A 25,425-nucleotide genomic window follows, 5' to 3' on the forward strand; every position below is an offset into this window, starting at 1 on the left:
AATAAATATAAGCTATAATCACGCAGCTGACTCGCTAACTCCATGGCAACCCTTATTTCCTGTTTCAGTACCTCTAAGCATGCTGGGAACCGAAGTTCCAGAACTGAGAGCATGGCTATGGCCTCATCAGAATAAAGACATAGTAATAATGATAATGACGATAATGTCAACAATTATCATAATAATGCTGAATGATGAGGAGGATGAGGATGGTAATAATGACAGTAGGAGTGACAGAACCCATAAATATTGATTGTGCAAAACAAAACATCAGAATGTCCCATTACACATGTTTCCTATATTCCTAGAAAACCATCACATGGCACACCAATCAAATATTCTCCAACAAACACAGATAAACACAGATGTTTGTCTGACATGCCGGGGCTGGCTGTGTTTGTTGTTTGGAGATGTTTGGTCGGATTCAACATGTTCAGTCTTTGTTTGTCTATGTTTGATGAAGTTTGGTCAGTTTGTTACGCTTGCAAAATGACAATCACCCAGACAACAGACATACCTACATATATTACCCATGTGTTTTGCATTCACACTGCTTTAAGGCTGCACAATGAAGGGGAGAATGATCAAAATCTCAAACATGGCCAAGTGCAATATCTCATCACATAGGCTGCGCTTTTTTGATAAAGATGAAACGTGTGACAAAACAACGTTACAACAAAGTACTGTTGTTGTGCTGCAGGGATGTCCTGACCTACAAATCTTGTTCTCCACTTTCCATTTCATCAGTGGAAATGATTACACCAAATTGTTAATTCCCATGAATCATCAATTATAGCGCAATACAAATAACCATCAGAGAATAATATCTTTTAAAATTGTATTTCATCCTTTTGAAATCTTGGATTTGGAGATAATCCTGTCCTGTGCACAAGCAAGACTATCAAGTGCCCAACACATAGTAACACATACTACTGTGGTAATGACTAATGAGTTGCTCTATCCAGGGGTCCATACATCACTTAATCGTGTGATCCACTAGCAAAATGACCTCTAGTATATTTGGTTAAAAACCGAAAAAAATGCCTGTCAAAAGTGCATCTGGCTAAAGATAATTTAAATGATAACCTGTTTCATTCATTCCATCTGAGGCTCCTGGATGTCTATCTTGTATCCCTGTTAGCACTGGCTCTGGACCACTGAATTTTTCTTCAGTGGTTATGCTACAGTCTACAGGCCCACAAGTAATAAGCCTATAATAAAAAATGATTTCAGCAGACCAGGGGTGCGTCTCCCCCAGTGGCTGCCACGCATGCGCAGTGCCTTTCAGCTCATCTCTGACGATGAAGCACTGGAAGCAAACACAAACTAGACAAAAAGATGTGCGAGGCCCCTACAGATTCAGTTACCTGACTCAGCAATTAGCCTAATTATTTGTATCTCCGTTTACGCAGAGTTCACGTCATCACAGAATCATTGAAAAACACTATTTAATGAAATGTGCTCATAATTAGACAAATAGCCCAATCTAACCACATGGCTGGGAGTTCATTGTTGGTGGTGGGCCAATGGGCTGCTGTATTCTGTGTTCCTTCTAAATACACGACCTCTAGATGTTACTCATGCCCTGCCACAGGATGCGGGTATTGCCTCAAATCAAGACATTCAACTGAAAGTGATAAGTTTCACAGCCAGTTATCGTGGAGGTTTTGTGTGTGTGTGTGACCATCTCCCTGAGCTCAGCCCACCTCAACGCCGAGGAACCAACAGGATCAAACCGGGCAGAGCCAGTCGTGCCGCTGCCCAATCATCATCATCACAAAGGAGGGGGGAAGGCGCACAGAGAGACACATTCCTCCTGATGAACGTCGCGCAGTTCAGCGGCAGACAAGACGCTTTATGCTGCAAGACCAGCCTCCCCCTTCCTTTCCCGTCATGTTCCCAACACGAACATTCACCACCACAGACACTTCACTGTGGAACTGCCTTTCTTTTCTTTCTTTTCTTTCTTTCTTTCTTTCTTTTTTTTTTTTTTTACATTCCGTGCCAACATGAACTCTCGGCTCTCGATCCGGTTTTTTACAAGCAGCAGAGCATGTTTGACACAGGCATGTTTTTTTTGTGTGGGTGTTTTTTTTGTTTTGTTTTGTTTTTTTTTATTACTAGGCTGTTTCAGTAACAGCATCCTGACATCATGCAGTCTGACTTGATTTATTACATATAATCCCACCAATCAGCACAGTGGATACATCTGGTCGCATCTTGTTAATTCATTCATTATTGCTGGCTTTGGCTTTGTCATCACGCACCATGGTGTGCATTTAACAAAGATGAGGCATGTAATGCTTTTAAAGACAAAAAGTCTTTTCACGTGTCTAGTCAGTCCCCAGTGCTGGGGAACATTTGATTCAATGCATGAACCCTCAAGAAGCCTCCAGTGGGATTTTTAAACTATGGCAACACAATGTGTTGGGTTAGAGGGCCCTCTAGCGGCGTTGCTGTAGATTACAACATTTAACCCAGAAGAAACTCAAATATTTTACAGTTATTCATCTGCCTTTTGTTTGTATTTCTTAATCTTAATGTTTAAAAAAATATCAAGAGCCCAAATAGTTGCTATTAACACAGTCAAACTGTTAATCATCATTTTAGAATTGATCAACGTAATCCTTCATTTGTGCATCTTGTTTGTTGGGAACCATTTTTGTTTCAGTATTTTACAGCAATTTGTCACTTCGCCCAGAGTGTATATATAATTCATGAGGCACTGGAATTTCCAGCTCTGTATATCACTGCTTTGAAAAACCCCAATAATTCCATTACAGATGTCTCATTAACCAGTGCAGGCACCTCCAGCATCCAGACGAGTGCAGCACGGAGCTGTTTTCTGACACTGACAGAGTAGGGATGGCTTCCATATCACCAAGCTCACAGACAAAAAAACCCAAAAACCCCACATCATTTGCTTCAAGTCTGACTAAAAGTAGGGGTGCTAAGAGATCGGGGAAGAAAATACACTGCGAGGATTCTGATCTGGAATGCACTCTGAGATGTTTTCACAGCTGAAAACTGGTGTTTGCGGGAAGTCTAACGATCCGTCTCCACATTTTAAGACATTTAAGAATTTTCAACTTGGAATAACAATCACAGCTCCTACTAAGTGAAACATCCACAATAGATGGTAGCCCAAATATACTGTCATTCTAAAAACTTTTACAAGATGTCTCCTTTTTCACGACACATTCTTTATAAGTGCCCTCGACATTTCCCAGTTCCACCTCACTCTTTTGTAAGGGAAGCAGTATAAAGCCTTTTGTGACTCCAGAGGAAGCTGCGTGCAATTTGACACATTGCCTCTAATGATGTCACTCATTGGCCAAGTTGCATTGTGGGTGATGTCGCTAAAAGTGGTTATGAAATGTGTGAAACAAAAAGGCAATATCACTGGTTCTGCTGCATTAATTATGATAGTTTGTTTATAAACAGTCCATAATGAGTTCAACAGTATTATAGAAGCAAATCAACTACTTTTTAAAATCGACATTACCCACAATGCAACTTGGCCACTCAGTGACATCACTGGCAGTAATTCAGCAGCATACCTGCAATGAAAGGAGGCAGCAGTCCTCCCCAAGACATGTCAGCACTTGAATGTGTAAAATTAGTGGCGTTACCATTAAACGACTCTGAAAACAGCCATCTTGTGTCTAACTCTGCACAGTCATCCTTCTGCACACTGATGGTCAGGCCTCCAATTGTAGTAACGATAAGCAAAACACACTTTTGAGTGGAGGGGCCTTCAGCGTAAACCCAGTTACAAGTGCATCATACCACATGGTGTTGGACGTTTTCCACTGCTTTTCATTTGCTCCTCTTATCAGCATTAAAACCATGTCAAGCAGTTTGTCAAGGCAAGACCAGTTTGTGTGTATAGCACTGTTCACTGCCAAAGTAATTCAAGGTGCACTGCATCAGGCATAAAGAGGAATTTCAAACATCAAGGTCCCTCCATTCCAACTCAATGTAACAAAATTTGTATTCAAATCTACCATTTTAGAAAATGTGTTACATTGGTCATATGTTTTCATCCCAGGGATGTCTGATGGAAATTTTGATGGTCCACATTTTTGGAGCATCAAAGAAAAACAGTGTTGCAGAATTCTCTTAAGCAGCTGAAGAGGATGGAGACTTGTTATAAAATGTCAAAAAAATGTAGATAGAAACACAAAATGGCTCCATACATCTTGTCCAGGAGTGATCAGAGTCTTGAGATCACAAAATGGTCCTGATCCACACCTTCGATGTACCCACTTTAGAAGACAGCACTTTTAGCTTAGTAGCCACAATGAAGATTTAGGCTTGAAAGAGTCCATGAATAATGACATTTCAAATCAGATTTGGGCCTCCAGTGACTTGGATGAGCTGTGTGGAGGCATATTATTTATTTTCATCAGCTGTTTTTTTGCATTTCAAAACAAGTCCCCATCTACTTCAGTTATTTAGGACAATGCTGTAGCGTGAAGCTATTGCTCTGGAAATGTTTTGTCGACTACAAAACTTCACCTGACTTTCAGTTGGCCGCTGGGGTGTGTAGATAATGACCAGATTTTCATATTTGATTGAACTTTTGCTTTAAGTGGTTTAAATCCATGTTTTGGGCAATCATTTGCAAAATGAAGGAAAACACCAGCTGAGTCTGTACTGCAGCAACAGTCTGTACTGCAGCAACAGTCTGTACTGCAGCAACACTCCTCCATGAGAGCGTGCAAACGCGGGAAGTAAAGTATGACAAACAAATCGATGCACTCTGGCTCCTCGGCAGAGGAGCTCTGACTGATGTCCTGTCCAAGGTGGGTGTGCTGTGCTTCACATCAGGCTTCTCCCTACATTTAATCAACAAATTAGAGGCATGCAGCCTCACTGAGGAACACCTCAACCATAACAGAGAAGTGGCACAACCAAGCCATCAATGTGCTGAGGTACAACACTGTAGGTGTCTAAACGCCACTGTGTTGCAGCAAATCTTGTGTGACTCTTGGATCAGTATTATTTGATATCATTATTATTATTTGTAGAGACAGTCAGACTCATTGGCAAGTTTTAATGATTTGCCTTAATAATTATTCTTATAATTAGGATACATCTTATAATGATCCTCAGATATTATTATCATTATTATTATTATTATTATCATTATCATTATCATTATTATTATTATTATTATTATTATTATTATTATTATTATTATTATTATTACAAGGTAGTGTTATACATAATTAAGGTAGGCTTGTGTGATGCCTGAGCAGACGCTCATTAATATTGAAATTGGGAACTAGTTAAAGGGTTGTGATTTCATTTTTCCCATTGTGGTGCATGAATTCATCTTCAACGTGCTCCGGCTGGCGTTGGAAGTAGTTCCGGTGGTGTAGCAGTCGAGCGGAGCACACAGACCCGGGATCTTCGTGCTGCCGAGCGCAAATGCGAATAGCGGGTCGAGTCCGCCTGTCATGACTGTCGACTGACCACAGCCGCGGTCAGTGTGACGGCCGCAGAGCAGCGCGCGTGCAGCCCGGGTGACAGCGTCCAGGCACCGCGGGAGCTTTTGTCTTCGAGGGGGATTTTTCAAGTGCACTGTCGGCGTCTGGGGCTTCTGAAGCAAGAGTACAAGAAAAAAAAATTGAGCCGGTTCATATTCACCTACGACGGTGAGTGTGTGCAGAAGAATTTTTTTTCTTGAATGCCAGTCATGAGGGCTTGTGACAAATGATTGCCGCACCGGGGAGGAAGTGTTCAGCGAAAGCCAGCGGTTTGAGGATAGTTAATGGCAGGCTATGACAAGTTCGCCGCCTGTCACTGTACGCATGCATGCAGACGCCGAAGCATTCGTCTTTATCCCCGAATGTCCGTCAGGTAAAGTCAACTTGTGTTAACTTTACAGCGATAGTCTGAGGGCTGCCGAGGTGGGGGGAAACAACAGGCTCTTTGAGGAAGTAGTGTTCGTTAAAAACAATTATCTGAGAAGGTGAACGCGCAAGTACGCCTGGAGAGAGGACGGTGCCATGCACAGCTGAGAGCACTTTGGAAGTGATAACCGGGAGCTGACCGAGCAGCCAACCCGAAATGTGTCCTTGTTTGTACCAACGTTATTATACGGAGAAGTGAAATATTCTTCACGACCAAGTTTTAAGACCTTTTTGTTGAAGGTAGCTCGATATTTTAAAGAAAAGTAGTAAATGGAGGGAAAACAAGTCAGGTCACTGAATTCATAAGATTCACCAACTTTGTTTCACAGTCTAAAATATGCATATGTCGGTGTATGAATGCACACCAGTGTGCCCTTTAATAGCCTGTCATGTATTCGTAGGTGTGTTTATGGCTGATTCATTTTGTCTTGTCTATCATTATGTATGCATGCATATACAGATGTTTCCATGCGCTCTGTGGATGTACAGTATATTTGCATGAACGTAATAATGCCCTTGTGCTTCATGTCGCAGTGTTTCTCAAACTTTTTCACCTCAGGGAGTCCTAAACTAACATGAATTAGACGACGAATCCCAATTTGATAAAAATGTGACCCCCCCGTCTAATAAGAGTTTTTCTGCTAGATGTTTTATTACAGAAAGTGTATGAAAAAGAGGGCTGACTGATTTTTCAGGGCTGATTCCGATTACTAGAAATCAAGGGGACTGAAAACTGATATTTGTGACCGATATTAATTTACAGGAAAACTGAAAATCTTTGTGTCAAAATTTAGAACAGCCAGTGATGGACTGAAGTACTATTTCACCAAGAACTGTTCTTAATTTCCAATCCAATTTTTACTACTTTATACTTCCTCTACACTACACTTTATTTTTTTTTAATAGTTATTTTGCATATTCAGATTATTCAATGTTTGTACGCTGTTTAATTATGACGTGTTCTCAATCAGATTGTGTTGTGGGGGAACATTGTGTGAAAAGATGTTGCATTAGAGCCAAAGATGCACATTTCTATATTACTTTATTTTATTGGCAATCTGACAGAGAAAATAGAGATAAGGAGAAAAATGCTGAATACCCAATGATCAACCAGGTAGGTTGCCCTTCATGAAAACCATTTCCAAAATAGTCACTTAGTATTAATTTTGGATTAAATTGTAGTGGAAATATAGCCCATTTTGCTGGGGACCCCCTGGAACCCCCCCAAGGATGCATTGGGAGTCCCCAGACCCCACTTTGAGAATAACTGTTTTAATGGTTGTGTCATTTTCAGTTGACTCCTAGTTTAGGACAACATGTTGTCCGAAAATCAGAGATAAAGATAAAATTCTGATATTGATGAATAGGTGATATTCTTATATACATGTATTGTATTGTAGAATGCACTCTTTTGGTGATTAGCCCTAAACTGTATTACTATATAGTTTATGAAAAGTTATAAAACACTCGTCCGAAATGACATTAGTGCGCTGAAACTGCAAGCATCTTTTCTGGAAAAAAAATAAAATAAGATAAATAAACAAATGTTTTTGGGGCGCCCTGGCGTCATGTTGGCCGAGGGTGTGTCCCATGTGTAGAGGATGTGTCTTGCCTCAGTGGTCTCGGGTTAGAATCTGCATGTCGTCCTCGCTCTCTCTCTCACCCCGTGTCCTGACATCTGTCAAATAAAGCCATAAAAGGGCAAACAAATTGATGGTAAAAAATCAGCACAAATCAGCCGTTATATGTGCCAATACCGATATATCTGTTGGAGGCAAATATCAGCCAACCAATATATCAATCGTGCTCTAAGAATTAGAGCTTGGCCAACTAAATCGGATTCACCCTATCGAAGCTGGAGTTAACATGTTGAAAATTGATATAATTTACTGAATAATAGTGAATTAAACTATAATTTCAACAGTTTCAACATGCCGGTCATTTTGTTATGTTATCTGTTATTTGCTGTTTTCCAGTTAGCTGAGTTTGTTGATGGTGCAGTTCAGCTCATCCACTGTAGATTTGTGTTCCATGAGCCGCCTCAGACGGACCATCTCTTTCTATAAAGTGACCATAAACTTTCCCATGATCGGTGACCATCTTATAGCAGGAGTCATTATCTTTAATCATGCTGCAGTGTGGAGAGCCAGCCCATACTATACAGTTTCATCTTTGCAAAAACACACGGACAAGGGGAGGTGTGTGTGTGTGTGTGTGTGTGTGTGTGTGTGTGTGTGTGTGTTTGTGGGCGACAGACTGAGAAAAGCGTTTGAGAGAGTACCCTGCTCCTGATTTGGATGCGCCTCTAATTCCTATCAAGATGAGAGCTGTCTGAACAGATTTCTCTCATCATTATTTGCTCTGAGATTTACTTGCGCTTGTAAATGGTGTTGATTGAGGGTAATTTGGCTTTTTAATTGCTGAACAGCTGCCACACTCACTGCTGATTGCTATTGTAGACTTTCTCAGTAGATCACTCATAGACCCCTAAATGCCTCATTAAAACGTTATGCGGAATCGCATGAAACGTGAAGAGAAGGAACCCTCATAATGTTTTACTGATTTGTGTTTTATCATCGGAAAGGTCGTCGTAATTATCGTCAATGTCAGCAAATGTAATGCTAAGACACGAGTGTAGTAATGACTTTTAGAAAGTTGAATTAAGGGCTATTTGTGGATACACTACGTGCGTTTTCAGTTTGTTTGAGAAAGATGAACTCCGCGTGCCAGTGAACGGATGTTAGTCGTCAGGCACAAGTGAAAAGAACTCAGAGGAATAATTTCCACCGTTTATTCCTCTTTCTTTAGGCAGGAAGTATAACACACGCATTGTCTCGAGGACAGTCACTGCAGATCTGGACCCTCCTGTTTCACGCAACACAGGACTACATAACTGTGATACTATGATAGTGTATTGTTCGCCATTGGTTGCACAGTGTGTTTGTCATATTTGTCTTTAAATCAATATAGAAGAAACATCAACACTCTCAAAAAAAGAGTGGAATTACAAAAAAGGAAAACTTTTGAAACATGGACTTAACATAGGTTAAGGTGTCCAGGTTGTGGTCGCTGCACATCTGGACCAATACGTACAAAATAACTGACCATACACAAACAGATGGCTGCTAAATATGCCTACCACTAAATATAGTGGTCAAAATGAAACATAAACAGCAGAGCAGCATGAACAGTAAACTGTGTGCTTTAAAGGTTAAATGATTAGTCTATGAACAACACAGTGAAGTAGTTCCAGCAGTGTTTTGCCACAGAACTTCACCCTCATCAATGCAAATCAGCTCTGTGAGTGGAGCTACGGAAACTCTGCATATTATTTATTTATTTATCAGTTCATCTGACAGAGGCGATATATGTTGGCATTGTTGCATCTAATTAAAATGCAACCGATGCAATGTACATGGAGCTTCTAGCCGTGGCTAATTTGCAGTCTGGTTAGGGCTTTTGAGGAATAAAACACACAGATTCGTTACGGGAGATGTGCAGGGACTGAATTACCACTGAAAACTTAGCTGAATAAAAATAGCTCAACTTCCTTAATGAGATGAGATTCACAAATACTAAATACAATTATTTAATAATTAAATAGAATTCACACATATGAAATATAATTTGGGATTAATTTCCCTCTTTTGCTTGAGCTCCCACTGAATTTTATTCAATTTGACCTCCGACTGCACACTATGAACTTGAGGAAACATCACAAGCTCACAAATATGGTAAGGTAAAAATAACAAAAAATGACAAACCACATAAACCTCAAGAGTATCAAATAGGGATGAAGTCACATGAAATCAACACTCAAATTTTTTGAAGTATGTATATATGTGTGTAGAACGATCCCTGTTAATGGTACCCACATGTAAATATCTGTGATAAGCATTAACAGAGAAGCTGTAACCATGTTAGTAAAGGCATGACAGCAGAAACGTAAAAGTCAGAACACTGAGTTAGGGTCAGGCTCGCTTACTACTCTCTCAGACTCGACTGGGTTCAGACTTAAAAGTGCAGCTGCACTTTTTTTTACACCCCACAAGACCCCAACACCTAGTGAAGTGCAGAGCGAGAGGAACATTGAAAAAGAATAGGAAGTATCTTTACATGAGGTAGGTTGGGAAGTTATCTGACTGAAGATTTAATCAGCAGCATCCTGGTGCAGTAACCTGCAAACAGCATTAACCCTTGTCCTGACCAACATCCTGCCTGGGCATGGTTGGTATCCTATGTACTGGTTTAACTTGGTGACCAAATCTCGATCTGACCTGTGTTTATGCGTTGGCCACAGTGTGAGCGTGAGTTTGATCACCAGTGTCCTGAGTGCATTGGGTGTTGTACGTCTGTGTCACGGTTTCAAGAGTGAGGTCAGACTGTCTGACAGGAGCTTCAGCAGCGGTATCACTGTCGGTCACAGGTCATACACCGACCTGTCATCTGGTCTTCAGGTACGGCTGAGATGTCCTGAGGCTGCTTTTGACAATCTTGGTCCGAGGAAATGCGTAATCTATTTCATGGCTCTCCTTTCAGAGGTTGTAGGCATTCGGATCAGTCAAGGGACTCCATCCATGTCTCACACTTAAAGGTGAGAGAGGGGCAGTCTGATTGAGTCTTTCCACATTTCTGTCTTCAACTGGATGGAAGGACTTTGTGCCTGATTTCCTGATGCCAGAAACCTCAAGAAAGTTAGCTGACTGTTAAGGTTCGGTTCTTGGTCACTGTGGATCTTTACCAGGAATCTGGATCTTTCATTGCTGACCATGACATACGCGGTCCATTCTCTGTTGAGGTTTGACCAGAAGAATCACTGCTTTGTTAAGATGAGGTTCCTGACATGAAGCTGATGTCCGGCATCAATGTGGACTACTCTCAGGACTTTTGTTTCTTCTATTCTTCCCCTACTCTTATTCTACTCGTGTGTACTGGAAGTTCTTCGACATATCTTCTATCGTCTATCTCCAGTGTTCTGGATTTTCATCATCAATCTTTTGGTTGTTCAAGCTCAGGTACCTATTGCTTTGGAGTATTTGTTGTACTGTCACCTCTGAATTTCTAGAATTCTCTTTCTCGCTTATAGACTGTAGCATGTGGAATGTCATGTTTGGAAAACTGAGTGTCTGTGTTCTGATAACTGGAAGCAGCCCGATGGTTACTAGTCATATTTTGTAAATCAGCTGACTTTACAACGATTGATTCACCAACATGAGCCATAACTGCTCTACCATGTCTGGGGAATGACACCAGGACCAGGTGTGAAGGTGTGAAGACCCTCCCTCATGATAAATCCAGTTATTGTCCAACCATCAAAACTATCCCTCTTCCCTTCAGCCAGCATCACCACTAAGAATACACCCTTTAAATCTTTTGTATGAACTGGACTAGTAAAATGCCTAACATCCGGTTATTAAACTATCTTTTAAATATGGTTAATAAAAGTCTGTGACTAAGATATGTAGTGGATATATAACATTTTACAGTTTAACAATAAACTTTGCTGTCTGAAATGCTGCAAAACTAACATGACTAATATGTTTAACATAACATAAAACAACATAGTAATGTAAAAGTAATACAGTAAACAATTCAGACAAAGGTTTGAACTTAAATGACTCATTCATCAAAGTGAATAGTAGCGTTTCACCACATAACATGTCCTCCTCACTGCAACACATCCTTGTGAGGGAGTCCTCAGAAACTCAGCAGGAATGGTCAGAGAGAGGTGCAGCCACTGAATCACCACAGGAAACTCTGGTAAATAAAACTAGCCGAAGCTGCTCAACAATGTCAACAAGCGCTAAACAAAATGATTGAATACAAAATTAAATGACAAGACTTGGTTGTCTCCCCACATCTTCATTTTAACTTGTAATATCTTCTTTTCCTGTCACTCGTGCAGCCAGTCTTTCTTCCCAGTGTCTGTCTGCCAAGAGTGATTTACCACCCAGTTAAAACACGATGTAGACTGGATACTGAATCTTTCCCAGATTGTGACAAAAATGTGTTTAGTGTTCAGCAATTTTTTTGTAAACAAAACATGCAGTTCTATAATATACCGTTTACATGTGTTTAGACATTATGGAAAAATGTAAATGTGCATTTAAACAGTGGGATCTCAGTCCCAGCTTCCTGGTGTTTGCCTGGTTTCAACATAGAAGCACATTTATTGACAAACCCAGCATGATAATCGTAAGCATGTATCATTCAGAATTCTCTTTTTTACAGCTCAGAAGTACACACCGATCTCTTTGAAGTGCACTGTGGAAAATGTTTGTCCGTCTTATCTACAGTGTTGATCCCTGTAAACAGACTATGGGCTATAGGCTCACCTTTTCATACAGACTTTGTATTTAACCTTGAAAAGATCTGTTTACTTAAGGAAAAAACCTAAGATTAGCAAGATTATGCTTTTAGCATACACTAACACCCACTCTGTTCAGTTGTACAAAGTGATGCCTGGGAATCGTCATTAGCTATTTAACGTGAACATTTTGCTACAGCAGCTATAGCTGCCTCGCTCGAAGTCGGCTCGGCAAAACCTTATAAAAGACGTGAGAAAGAGGTCTCCAATCTGCCTCCATCGTTATCAGGCCACTACAATGTTATGAGGTCAACAGATCATTTTAATTACCTCAGGTCATCTTAATAATCAGCTGTGTAAATCATCATTTAGACAAAGCGATTGTCATTTCATCATCATTGAAATGACCTGATATTAGAAGCAATTACCTCGACCCTGCGACGATGACAGAATATGAAATCAGCTGTTCCTTAGGTGTTGATTCACCTACACCATGGCACACTCCTCTGTCGTCGGGTGGAGGATTTTGACAGCACGACAGTGGACTCACTCTCTTTTTAAGTACCTTTAAATTCTCTGAGTGCTCCCAGTCGTTGTGATATTTGTCTTGTCCCCAGGAAAGGACACATAATTTGAATTCAAATGCAGCAAATCCTTTTATCTAGTCAAAATCCCTCTTTGATTCTGTTAGTAAAGCATTGCCGTGATTTGAAAAAGAAAGATGTAAAAGATAAGACGGGGGGATGATCACTTATAAAGGGGCTGTCATTCACGTTGATTCAGCCGCAGCGCTGCCAGCGACTAAAGTTCAGCGCAAGGCTTCTGTTGTGATCCTGATGTAAATCCTGTGTCTTACACAAGCTGCCGTTGTTGTTGCTCTCTACTGGTTATGTTTTAATGAGTAACAATTGTTATCCAATTTGCATGTAAAACAATGTAATTATAAACAAGCATCAAAAAGCTGTAATACTTCTAAAAAATGTAAATTACCCTCCATTATAAAGCGCAACAAAACCTAAGCCGTGCCTCGGAGCCAGGGCCTCTAGGTTTTGGATGCTCGCTTCCATTATTAATGCTATTCACAAGCCAAACTTTTTAGGTTGGTGCAGTTGGGCGCTTTAATCTATTTTTGCTGTAAATTAATGAATTTTTAAAGAGGACTAGTCCTTGCTGAATAGCGCTGGATGTGGGAATGAAGTTTTTGAGTCGTGGTGACGCAGTGCTATACAGTAGCCCCCTTTACTGTGCAAAGCATGAGTTCACAAACAGCATCCCATCTCTCTCCTGGGACTGCTCGTTGGGGGAGTTTGCCGAAATGCTGCACTCCTATGTTTTATTTATGACAAAATATGCCTTTTTAACTTCGCCGTTGTCAGAATCTGGAATTGTGATAGCTTCCTCCTTGTCGGCAGTGCTAAGTCTTCTGGGTCGCTAACTCCTTCTACCTTGGCAGATGTTTTCAGGTGTTATGTTCTGTGTGGGCATAGTGAGTTAAATATTTTATCCGAGGCCTTCGGGGATTCGGTGGTACCCACTGATTTTCTTACCTTCTTTCAATCAGATTTTCTTTCAGGGAGAGAAAAAAATCGTGTGAATCAGTGTGTTCTGTTTCATTCGAGATGCCAGTTGATTGACATCAGTTTTTCAGTTCTCACTTGTTGTTGTCTCATGGTTAGGTTATGGTCCTCTCTCTCTGTATGACTCTTTTCTCTCCCCCCTCATTTTTCCCTTTCAGGCATTAGTCTTCCTGACCACTGGCTCTGAGGACTGAGGACACAAAACGTGTCTCAGTTTGAAACGGTGCATTACATCGCTGCCTCTCCAGGTCTCCTTTGAGAATAAGTAGACAGTATCAAACGATAATTGCTTAACCCAGCTCCATTGAGAGATGAGCAAGCAGCCACCATAAGGGCAGCTGATTTGCCTTGATATCTTATAATTGAACCTTTTCAGGGGTATGTTTTCTGGCACTGAAGCAGAAAGTAATTAAGATGTTCAATACTGCTTTTTGGACCTTTTCCTCCTTCCTTTGAATGGCCCACACTCCTAGACATGACAGCGCTCAGTATGCCTACAGACTTTCTTTTGACACATTAGCCTTACCCTTGCCAAGGCAGTCCTTCCCAGAAACCCCCTCTGCTCTGCACGCTCCGGGTGGGTATTTTGTCATTACTTCATTTTCCTCAGAAAATATTTTGATGCCTCTTTCTTTTGGCTTCCTCCCCCCCCTCCCCCCTTCTCTCACCCATCCCCCGTCACTCCATTGAAAGTTCTCTATTAAAATGCAGAACTGTAAAGCCTCTCTCAGTCTAAAAGCCTGCTAGCAGCAGGGGACTGTTAGCTGTTAGTGATGCATACAGCTGAGTGAGTGCATCACAGCTACAAAGTCTAATGGGTGAATACATTCAATCACACACAGACCCTCAACTCTTTTTAAAGGGACAATGTTCCCAGTCATGAAAGCTCCATCCACAATGTGGAGAGGCATGTATTTAAATTCTTTGGAGGAGAAAGATTTCTTGTTCATAAACGTCCAAATCCTGGCTCTTATTTTTATATTAGTGCATGTAATCTTTTTTTTTTTTTCTTTTTTTTTTCTTGCTGCAAATGCCAGTTAATGTCTTACAACTTTAAAGTTACCAGAGTTAACTTTTTAGGTGCTTTTTTTTCATTGGGTAAAAGATACAAAATCTGAGATGCCACATGTTCTTTTTGCCAGGTTTTGAACCTCTTTTGATACATACTAATGTTAGCCAAACGTCTGTCTCTGAAAATGTATGTTCCTGTGCACAAGCTTTCAAACTATTTAATCAAACAGCGCTTTTTTTGTATAATCAGCAGCCAAAATATCCCCACTTTGCCTACCTTTATTTTTTATTCAAGTGCAGCTCTTTGAAATCTGCTCAGTTGGTTTGGTTGGTTTTTGATGTTTCCTGATCAGCGATAAAAAGTGAAATCCTTCGGGTAGCATGTCCACAAAAAAAAAATGTGTTAGTTGGGTTAGTGAATGAGTCCCCATTAGTTCTTTCTCCTGATCATATTTTAGGGACCTATTTTCTGAACCGTCATCAAATAAACTGTATTTGTTCTATTTGATATCCCAACAGCATCCAATGAAACTTATTTTTGGCCGTATCATGGCTGTAGGAGCCACACGTTGTTATTTGGATCTCGATTTGCTTGGTCTGGTCGCCACGGTGATATGTGGTGTTTGGGTCACATGGGCACCATAGATGACAATGTAGATTACAATAGGGCTGAATCACCTGCACTGGGGGAGGAGATACGGGAATAGTGTACACGTTTTTCCATCTGATGTGCGCGTGTGATCGGAAAGCCGCTGTAGTAGCTTTTGTGTTTATTAAATTCCCTGAAACTTACGTGGATTCAGCGTGCTTCTCTGTATCAGCAGCAGCGTGTCATTGGAATATACAGGACCTATTCTCTACCTCTCAAGTGACTTTAAAGGGATTGGAAAGTCGCATCAATGGCTTTATTGACAGTACAGCTGTGGAGTGACAGGAAATGGGGGATGACATGTAGCAAAAGGGCCACAGGTTGGGTTTGCACCCTGCGCTGCTAGTCTAATATGAAATTATATAATTTATTTATTATATATTAATGTAATTAATAAGGTTTGATTAACTACTATATTTATTAGAACCAATCACAGTCTTTGTTCTGGATAACTTCTGGGAAGAAAACCATTGCATCATGTAGCTTCCATATCATTGAATTGTCTTTTCTCATGTTATATGAAAGTGTATACATCTTATACATCTAAAACGCATGATTGAAGTTTTCATAAGTTGCTAACAACCCTTAACCTTTAACCTTACCTCCCATACTGTTAAACTTGTTGCAAACTGTGCAGTACACAGAGTTGTGTGCACCCAACTAAAAGCTCGTTTCCAGGATAATTGAAATTCTTCCTTGCACTTCACTCATCAATGTCTTTGCTGCCATTTTCTCTCGACTGCCCAATGAGTATTATGAAAGTGCAACTCTCAGCAAAGATGAGAGGGAGGTGAGATGTCTTAATGCTGGGCTTCTTCCATCATCACCTCTGGAAAAACCAATGTATTTAAGTCTTTTTTTACCTAGTTTTTTACCTACTAGATTTACTAACCCAACCTGGTAATGTATTTGCCCTGGGAAATCTGACTTTTTTTTTTTACCTGTTAGGCAAATGAAAGAAAATGACAATGACTAGTTGCTAGACCGATTGGCACAGTTGAGTAAATTTAATGTATCAAAGACATGAATAAAATAACTTTTGACTTAGACTTGTCTTATTTTGTGCTCAGCATCCATGCATACAATGCATTCCTATGGAAAACGGATAGCTCAAAGACAGGCAGAGATACATGTACTGTAAGCTGTCTTTTCTGCAGTGATCATTTTTCTCCCCTGATACCACGCAGGCCTCTGAGGCTGATGTGAGACACAGCAGGTATCGGGAACAAAAGGCACAGTGCTGAGGTTAGCCCAGTCACTGTGGGACCGGTTGACTGAGTCGACTAGGTAATTGGTTGCGTCTACCCGCCCAGCAGGGCCCCTCTCCCCAGCAGCCAAGTCATGCCCCTCCTCTTCTCTCTCCACTCTCTTCTATTACTCATCATCCCAACGCCTCACCAGGCTAGCGGTGCAAAGCTACACCGTGCCGCCGTGCAGCCAGCCCACGCTCCCAAACTTCTCAACAACAACAGCCACGGCAGCACAGCAGGTCAGGGCTTGTGGCAAGCTGATTTGCAGCTTGAGCCTCCTTTTTAATGAGGGGAAAATAAGTACTTGTTGTTCTGTGTCTTGTGTGTCACCACCCCCATCCCCACCTACCCACCACCGCTACAACTAGCAATGCTACCTTCCCTTCAGCAAAAAAAAAGAGGTGCACTAATTAAGATGGTTTCCTGGGATTTGGTAGAGGGGGGCTTGGCTATGGCTTCTCCCACAGTGGCAGAGCCTTGAGGAGGAGATGGGGGTGGTGTTGTGCAAGAGGCCGCATCGGGCATATCTCTCCTCTCGGCTCCTCTCTGCTTACCCTAGTCCCACTGTCTGGCTTGTTTGGCTTGATGAGTCTGCTGCTAAACATTTGTGTTTTCTACTTGTAATTAAGCGAGGTTTTTTGCTGGAGCCGAGCATTTCCCTTCTTCTTCTTCATCCTGGCTCTCCAGGGGGATTGTAGGAAAGAGAGACGGAGGGGTTTGTGTGCCTGCTGGTAGGAAGGCACATTGAAGTTCTCCCACCTTGATTATATACAGTGTGCATGAATGGAAAATGCGTGGGCCAATAGACTCTTTGTTGTTCAAGGACACATGAAGGTTACTGCATGGGATGGCAGATGAAGGCTTAGATGTAGATTTCTGTATCCTTGGGAGGCTGAATTCATCGAGCCATTGTTAACTAAATACTTGCGTAGGACACCTCAGTAGCTGTCTCTTTCACAGAACTCCTCATAGGTTACTATATTAGACGTTTATCTTCCTGAAGCCCCCGAGCACCAAACAAGGCACTTTTCTTTGATGAATTAGTGTCATCTGAATGCAACATCTTCACTCCAGCGATGAGTAACAGTTACATGACATTCTCAGTCCAGTAGTGACAAATCTACAAATGTTCTGCGACTGACTGAAGTACAGAACAATGGGTGAGTAAGTTTTCTCGCGTGTACCGAATGATAGTCTTTGTTATTTTTCTGAATCATGCTCAAATTATTTGCGAAAGCCCCCACGACCGAAAAAAAGAAGAAGTTCCTACACAGGAGGACACATTTTTAAGTTCAGCGCTGCTCTAAAAATAGCAACCAAATTAAAATGTTGAGGCTTCTTGAGTTCTTTCATTGTTTGTGTCTGTCTGAGCAGGATCTGAGGCGCGGGGGTGGGGGGGTGTACAGACTTGACAGGAGAGTGAGGCACGTCGAGAGTCAGAGAATGGGAGCACGGTGTGGGGGGGTTACACAGAGAGGGAAAGGGGACGAGCCTTTCGGCTCCTCCAGAGGGTTGGAATTCCTCCCGTGCTGTTCCCCCCATTTGGCAGGCACTTGTGAAAACAATTCCCCAGCTTTTAGTCACTCTGCAGATCCAATTGCCATTTCCACTTTGGAGGGAACGAGAGTGAGAGGCAATCCAGATAGACAGAACACAGAGAGAGAAAGAGAGAAGAGTTTTAATCGTGTTGGACAGATGCCGAGGCCAGTTGAGCGGTTGTGCAATATTAATATCTTATGAAGGCTGTCTGGCAGTGCAAGCTCACCGTCTTGTGTGGTTCTGTGTTTGTGCGTTGCAGCAGCAGCAGCCATTGCAGTGGCTAAATGAAGAACTTGTGAACATGCATGAGGGAAGGACTCTACCTTTCACTTCGGTGACTTCCCCAGATGCTTTGGCCCAAAGAAAGATGGAAAGGATTGGGAAGAGTAAGACACTTTACTCATATATTCATTCCCATACTGCTTTGTGTTTCACTTTGTAGTTAATAGAATACAACTGTTTCATCAAAGTGTTTTTTTTTTATCCATAGTCCAGATCATATTTATGTGCAGTGTTAAAGACCAAGTGATGAACATGCCAAAATATTTAGTTTTCCATTATACAAAGCTTCACTGTATGTGGAAAATAATGTGCACGTTAACATCTGTGTGACTCTGCCAAGTACGCTTTCTGCTCCAGCTAAAGGAGATGAATAGGCATAGTAAACAAACCTCCTGCTCTTCCAGACTCTAGCCAAGGCTGCTGCACAGCACCCGTTCAGTGAGCCAGAAGGAGATCCTCCACACGCCACGTCACTGAGCCTCTCGCCCTTGTCTTTTGACCCCTCGACCTACAAGCACCATGACCTCTGAGCTGGAGAGCAGCCTGACTTCGATGGACTGGCTCCCCCAGCTCAGCATGAGGGCAGCCATCCAGAAGGCAGACACTGGCCATCACCACGCCCACCACCACGGGCACCACCACCACCACGCCCACCATCACGGGCATGGGCCTGGCAAGAAAATCACCCATCTGGACCCAGGAACAACGCTGGACCAAGAGGAAGCTGCACAGCACAGAGACGGTAAACCGCCCTACAGCTACGCCAGCCTCATCACCTTTGCAATCAACGGCTCGCCGCGCAAACGGATGACACTCAGTGAGATCTACCAGTGGATCTGTGACAACTTCCCCTACTACAGAGAGGCAGGCAGCGGCTGGAAGGTAAGACAAGACTAATAAGTAACGCTATGTGATGTGGAGTCTTGATGCTAAAGCTGCTTCCAGACTGTCACTCTGTCATTTTAGTGAAATGACAAACATCAAGTTCTGCCAGTTATATCAGCTGTAGCTAATTAACATCAGTTCTCTAACGTACTTGATTTAACACTTAATGCTCTCTAACGTAACTCCATGATCACGGTTGGACTGTGAACTGTTTTTACAGTTAAACATGATGACAGAGAGGTGAGATATTTTTAGTACTATTTCAAAATTATAGGTTTTCATGAGTCCATTCGCTTCTGAGAGCAGACTCAAAACCTGACTCGAACGGCTCCAGAGCATACTCAGTCAAATCGGGTCTGGTTACTCGTCGTACTGCCACGGATCCTGGGTCTGTGTCAGCATTTCTAATATCCAAGTGGATCCAAGTGGATCTGAGTGTACTCCAGCTCCGATCATATGGTTCTTTATAACAAACATCGTTTCTCACCACATGAGAAGTAGATGAAATCAGAATGACCTTTTTTGTAATTTTACTTTTGTATTATATTGCTGCTGCTTGGGACTACGGCCACTTGTCACTTAATAGTGAATCATCCTACCCTGCTAGGGTCTCTTTTAAAAAATGTGATATTTGAATGTTTGTGTAGGTTTTCAGACTGTATCCAACATGACATTTAGACAATATCATACCAATAATTAAAAAGGAAAAAAAAAAGCAATTAGCTCATGAGATATAACCCTGAGAATCCACCTGTAATGTTGGGTTGTGTTACAGCTATGATATGGCCACCAGAGTTGATCGTGGCCGTTCTAGACAATGCTCCACCAGTTAAGCCACGGCACGCCTCAGAAGCGGCTGTCCGTTTTTGATGTCAGTATACGTTACTAAGATCTGTTAGACTATTGACCACTTTGAAACGCTTAACTTTTCAAAGAGTCTCTCTTTGTTTGTTGATGGTGAATCGTATTCTCTGTAGATGTCATACATTCCCCAATTCCTACAGCCACATGTTGAATGGCTTCTCAGATTTCCAGACTTGAAGCAGCGGTTAGAGAGATGGCCGGGGTGTCACACTCCAAATTCTAATAAATGATCCCAGAAAGTTTGCAACCACAGATGGAAGGAATTACGACAATGTCCCTCTTCTTTTGGGCATTTTAAACAGGGGCTGAAGTATCTGTGAATATTTTATGTAATCCTGCGTTTCATTGTGCTTTTCAGGTCTCAACTGCTCATAAGTGTTTCTATGCATCTACCCAAAAAAGTTGATCACAGATATGAATCGAATGAATTTAAAGTTTCTAAACCTCAGCCCCCATTTCTCAAGCGGTTGCCTTGAGGAGCACTGAAACCTTTTAGTGAACCGGGAGTGATTGACAGATGCATTTAGTCTCATTCAGACAACATTATTAAATCCTTATGTAAATGCAGCTATGCAAATCCTGGCAAATATGAGCAGAAAGGGTGGCTGTGTTATTGGAGACAAATTAATAGATCCCTATGGTTGTGTCTTGGGGATTCTCTACCTTATTAGCGAAGAAGGGGATGGATATAGTCCTTTCACTGACACATCGTAAAGGCTGTCTGCAAACTATCAACCAATTCATCTCTCTGAGAGCAGAAACATTTTTCTTCTTCTCTCATTATTTTTCCTCTCTCTTTCACTTTCTGTCTTCATCTCCCGAGTACTTGCACTCCACCAATCCCTCTCCTCCCCTCCCCTCTCCTTTGCTCTCTTAGTCACTCACTCACTCCTCTCCTCCTCTCGTCTCCTCTTCTTCCCTTTTCACGAACCTGTGTTTGTTCCCCGTCTATAATCTTGAACACGCCATTCCCCGAGCGGAGATGCATGCCAGCAACGGAGACAAAAAGGTTATGATACAAGCCAGGTTGTGTTGGCAGAGCTTCTTACCTGCACATAGGATTCAATCAATTCGTTTTCTGTTCGCAGGGAGAGGATAGGGGTTATTAAGACCATTCAGGCTTTCTCTCTCGCTGCAGCTCACGACTGCCTTCTCCTGCTGGTTGAGTGCCAGGATGTTTTAGTATCCCATAATTACACCTCTAGATTCATTGATTTGTGTGTGTGGCTGCATTCTAGTAGTGTCATTAAAGCGCAGTGCATGATGGCGCTGTGGTTATATTTTCACATGTTCTGGCATTTGACCACAACATCAGCGAGGAGGGTTCGTTCTAAGATGCGGAACCCAAAAGTTGTGTTGATTTCCACCCAGGCCAGGCTTGTGTTCTTGTTCTTGTGTGTGTCAGTACACACACAAGAACACGGCATTTTTAAAAACTAGCTCACACAGATCTGTGGCGTTAAAAAAAAAACATTCCCACCACCACTGTCCTGTGCATGAACTAACATTTTAGAGGGCATGTAGAGTAACAAATGAAGCACTTCAAGGTAGAGCATGTTACATTTTTGTCTTTTGAGAGAAAGGCTGGAAACTTTCGCTTCCTGGATGACCCGATTCAGCACAGTGGGGCTTGTTTTATACCAGCCATGGTCGTCACAGGGAAAGTTACATAAGTACGGTTCATTCCAGTTCAGGTGATTGCTGTCAGCTGTACACAGTGGGACGCAGACACAGAGATTGTCTAGCTGCCACGTTCGGCAGACATCGGCGTCTCTCTCTCTCTCTCACACACACACACACACACACACACACACACACACACAGACACTTTGAAACGCATGTTTCCTGAACGCACCGACTCCCGGGCTTTCAGAAAACGCCTCGTACACGGCCCGCTGTCTCCCTTCACCCTCCGCCACACATGTGTGCGCACACACACTAGGCTCGTATGCCCACGGAAGAGACTCCCACTCAGGTCGGTGGCGTACGTGTGCAGTCTGCAGATTACACACGCGGAGCTCAGCGGGAGAGGAGATGGGGGGGTGGTGGTGGTGGTTGAGGCGAGAGGAGGGGGTCGAGTTGGAGAAGAGAGAGGAGACTGTCAGAGAGCAGAGGAGAGTTTTACTACCCAGCACACGCACTCCGTCTGCTCTGTATGATAATGTGAGAGTGCAGGAACGGCAGAGTTGAAACCAGGACAACACACTCACCACGCGTGCGCGTGCACACACACACACACACACACAAACAGTACACTGGTTGAACACCACAGGGTTACTGCATATGTTGTAGTAACGCACACACACACATTTCCACGTGCATTAAATGGCCTAATTCTACTTAGCTGTTACACTCAGGTAGCTTTCCAAGGTCGTGAGATTTTTGTGTAACTGAATATGGAGAGCTCTTTTCATCCGAGAAGAGGTAATGATGAGAATCTTCCTCCGGAGCTGTGGAGGAGGTTCAGAATCTGTAACAAAAAAACATCCTGAAATTAAATAGCACAGAACTGCATAAGCCATTTGTTTATGGAGCTTGTTGACGCACCTAAATTCATCTTGTGTAACATGCATGCATAGCATTTCCCTTTTTAAAACAAAGGATTAAACTGGAGTGGAGTTGGAGTGTACAGAATGGGGGTGCAAACAGGCTGTGTCATTGTTTTTTGTTTCACTGGAACAGTATTATCTCCCCTATGTTATCTTTACCAGCCTCTCCCTCTCTCCGTCTGTGTACTACACTGTGCGCCGCTCTGTTTTCCCATGCCCTCCGCGGCCCCCTCACAGCCCTTCACACCCACGTGTCCCTCCACTCTAGGGTCCACCTTCAGTACTACGCATAGACAGAATTCACACAGGTTCGGGTATCTCTTTTTAAGAGTTTGACCGATTATTCGGTTTGGCCAATTAATCGACGCAGATAGGACCTTTGTTATCAGCTGAACTTGGCTCTGATAGTTACTGATGGCTACCGATGACAGCTACTGCTAGCTTTTCAACTTAAATTAAAGTAACTACACTTTGCGAACTACAAAGCCTGAGTTTCACAGTAACTTTTCGCAGAGAGGGTGGGAGGGACTCGGGGGAGAGAGAGCGCCCTAATGTTCCACTGTTCTAATAAATTTAATAGCAAAGATTGTTCAATTTCTGCAGTGTTACATTAGAAAAGGAAATACAAATATTAAAAATATGAATATAGATGACTATGTTGTATCTCGGCTTTCTCTTTCTCCCAACTCTCCCTATGATATTGGCTTTTGATAACCCACTATCGGTCGTCCTCTATGGTTTTTGTCTTCTTGTCTTTGTCTGTTATCCGTCAATTTGTAAGAGCGAGTAAAAAAATGTGATTTTGGTGTTTTGAGAATTTCTTGCTTTTTCATCCCAGAGAGAATTTTAAAGTCTAAAAACTGACCTTCACCACTTGCCCTGCAGTATTTCTTGTGTGGAGTTTACTGTTTTGACTTAATTAACTTTCCTTTTATGCTATGCTATGTTTTAGCATTTTAAACTGCACCACCTTTATTTACTCTGTTTGGTTTTGTTTTTTATGTCTTGGTGAATTAATGTTTTCAACCTTGGTGGATGGTGCTGAAATTCATTTCTATTCTGTTTTTGCTGATTCTGCAACATTGAAGGCATTAACTGATTGACAGGACGTAATGGTTTAACATTTCAGTCATTTTTTAAAATTGTTTTATATCAGCAAAGAATATATTTGGGTTTCAGACTGCTGGTTAGTCAAAACAAGTTATTAAAGGATGTCACATTTGGCTCTGGGAGCTGGTGATGGATATATATATGTATTTTTTACTAACTTATGACATTACAAAAAACTAAATGATGATTAAATTAGTTTAGACAGTGCTAAAAATAACCAAGTAACCCATAAAATGCTTTAATGGGTTGCCAAATATACTACCTGGGCAAGCTCGCCCAAATGAACTATAAATGAAGTGTTTTATTGCCATTTGCACAGGTACAGGGTGGGACAGGTACACTGGACTTCTTGTGTGTGTCCCTCAGAAATAGATTATAAACAGAAAGGCAAGGAAAGGTAGTCAAAGGAGCGAATACACACAAAAAGTAGAAAAAAATAAGTTTTATAAATATAGTACATGCTATGAATTATTTTTAAAAAATACACTAAGATATTGCACTCAGAAGAGGATAGAATTACTATATATATAATTTTGTATATATATTAATGATGAATTGATGAAATGAATATATCTGTACAGATTCATCTGCATTCGGTGCTGCTCTATTTTATTCCATTGCAGCTGAATAATGATGTGAAATGCTGGTTAAATTGCTCCCCATTGTAATATAATGTAAATGTGCAGGTCTTCCCATTAGTTACCACTAGAGAAATGCAGTCCAGATCGGTACCATCACCAAAAAGCTTGTTGCTGTGTGTGCTGACTAACCTGCTCTCTTGCGACCCCTAATGCCTTGGGCTAGCTCCCATGTAGCCGGGCTAATTGCCTGCGAATTAGCAAGGCCTAATGTGACGTTGTAAAGGGCAACGCTACCACGATGGCCTTTGGCCTTTGGCTGAACACCACATGTCACAGACAATCACCTGATATGAATCAGCGCCGGGGCCATTATTCTGGCTCCAGTCCTCTCCTGCTGGCTCTGTGGGAGATCTGCGACTGAGCGCAGTGGAGGTCGGTGCACAGTGTCAAGTGTACTTACGTATGTGGAGGGAGGCTGTTGTCATTGGCTGCTGGGAGTCATTATGTGGCTGGAGCTGCACTGAGGCTCCTGGGCCTGTGTCTTATGTGCACTTTCCCCACTGTTCTCTGCTTGTTGTGATTCCGTTTGAGACAATCTGGGGAAGATCTGCAGAGAACACAGTGTGCAGAGTCTGTGTGGAGCTGGTGTACATGGTGGCTACATGTGTTTATGTGTCTACAGCTGTGTACTCGTGCCAGTGTGTGTGTGTCTCTGTGCTTTTTGTCTGTATTTTCCAGAGTGTCACCCTAAAGGAGTCTGATAGTGGTGCCTGGGAAAATGTCTCAGCCGTCTGCTTGTTAAATTGAGTCTCACCCCTGACTCTGTGTTGATCCTGTCGTCACTAAGTAACACATACAGAACTGTTACATGGAACCCAGCATTCCCAGTGTACACGTCAC

General features: G+C 42.0%; 1 protein-coding gene across 4 annotated transcripts in view; it reads left to right on the top strand.

Moving 5' to 3' along the window:
- The first annotated feature begins 5,248 nt into the window (after positions 1-5,248).
- LOC119023276 (forkhead box protein J3-like) overlaps positions 5,249-25,425 on the top strand; it is a 68,721-nt gene continuing 48,544 nt past the window's right edge. The window contains exons 1-3 of one of the 4 annotated variants that reach the window (XM_037105087.1): positions 5,249-5,663; positions 18,514-18,640; positions 18,941-19,418. In XM_037105087.1, the coding sequence (XP_036960982.1) occupies positions 19,056-19,418 (363 nt within the window). In that variant the 5' untranslated portion in view covers positions 5,249-5,663; positions 18,514-18,640; positions 18,941-19,055. The other 3 variants (XM_037105085.1, XM_037105083.1, XM_037105084.1) reach the window with 3 other exon arrangements.

This window comes from Acanthopagrus latus, chromosome 7 (assembly GCF_904848185.1).
Source record: "Acanthopagrus latus isolate v.2019 chromosome 7, fAcaLat1.1, whole genome shotgun sequence".
NCBI lineage: Eukaryota > Metazoa > Chordata > Actinopteri > Spariformes > Sparidae > Acanthopagrus > Acanthopagrus latus.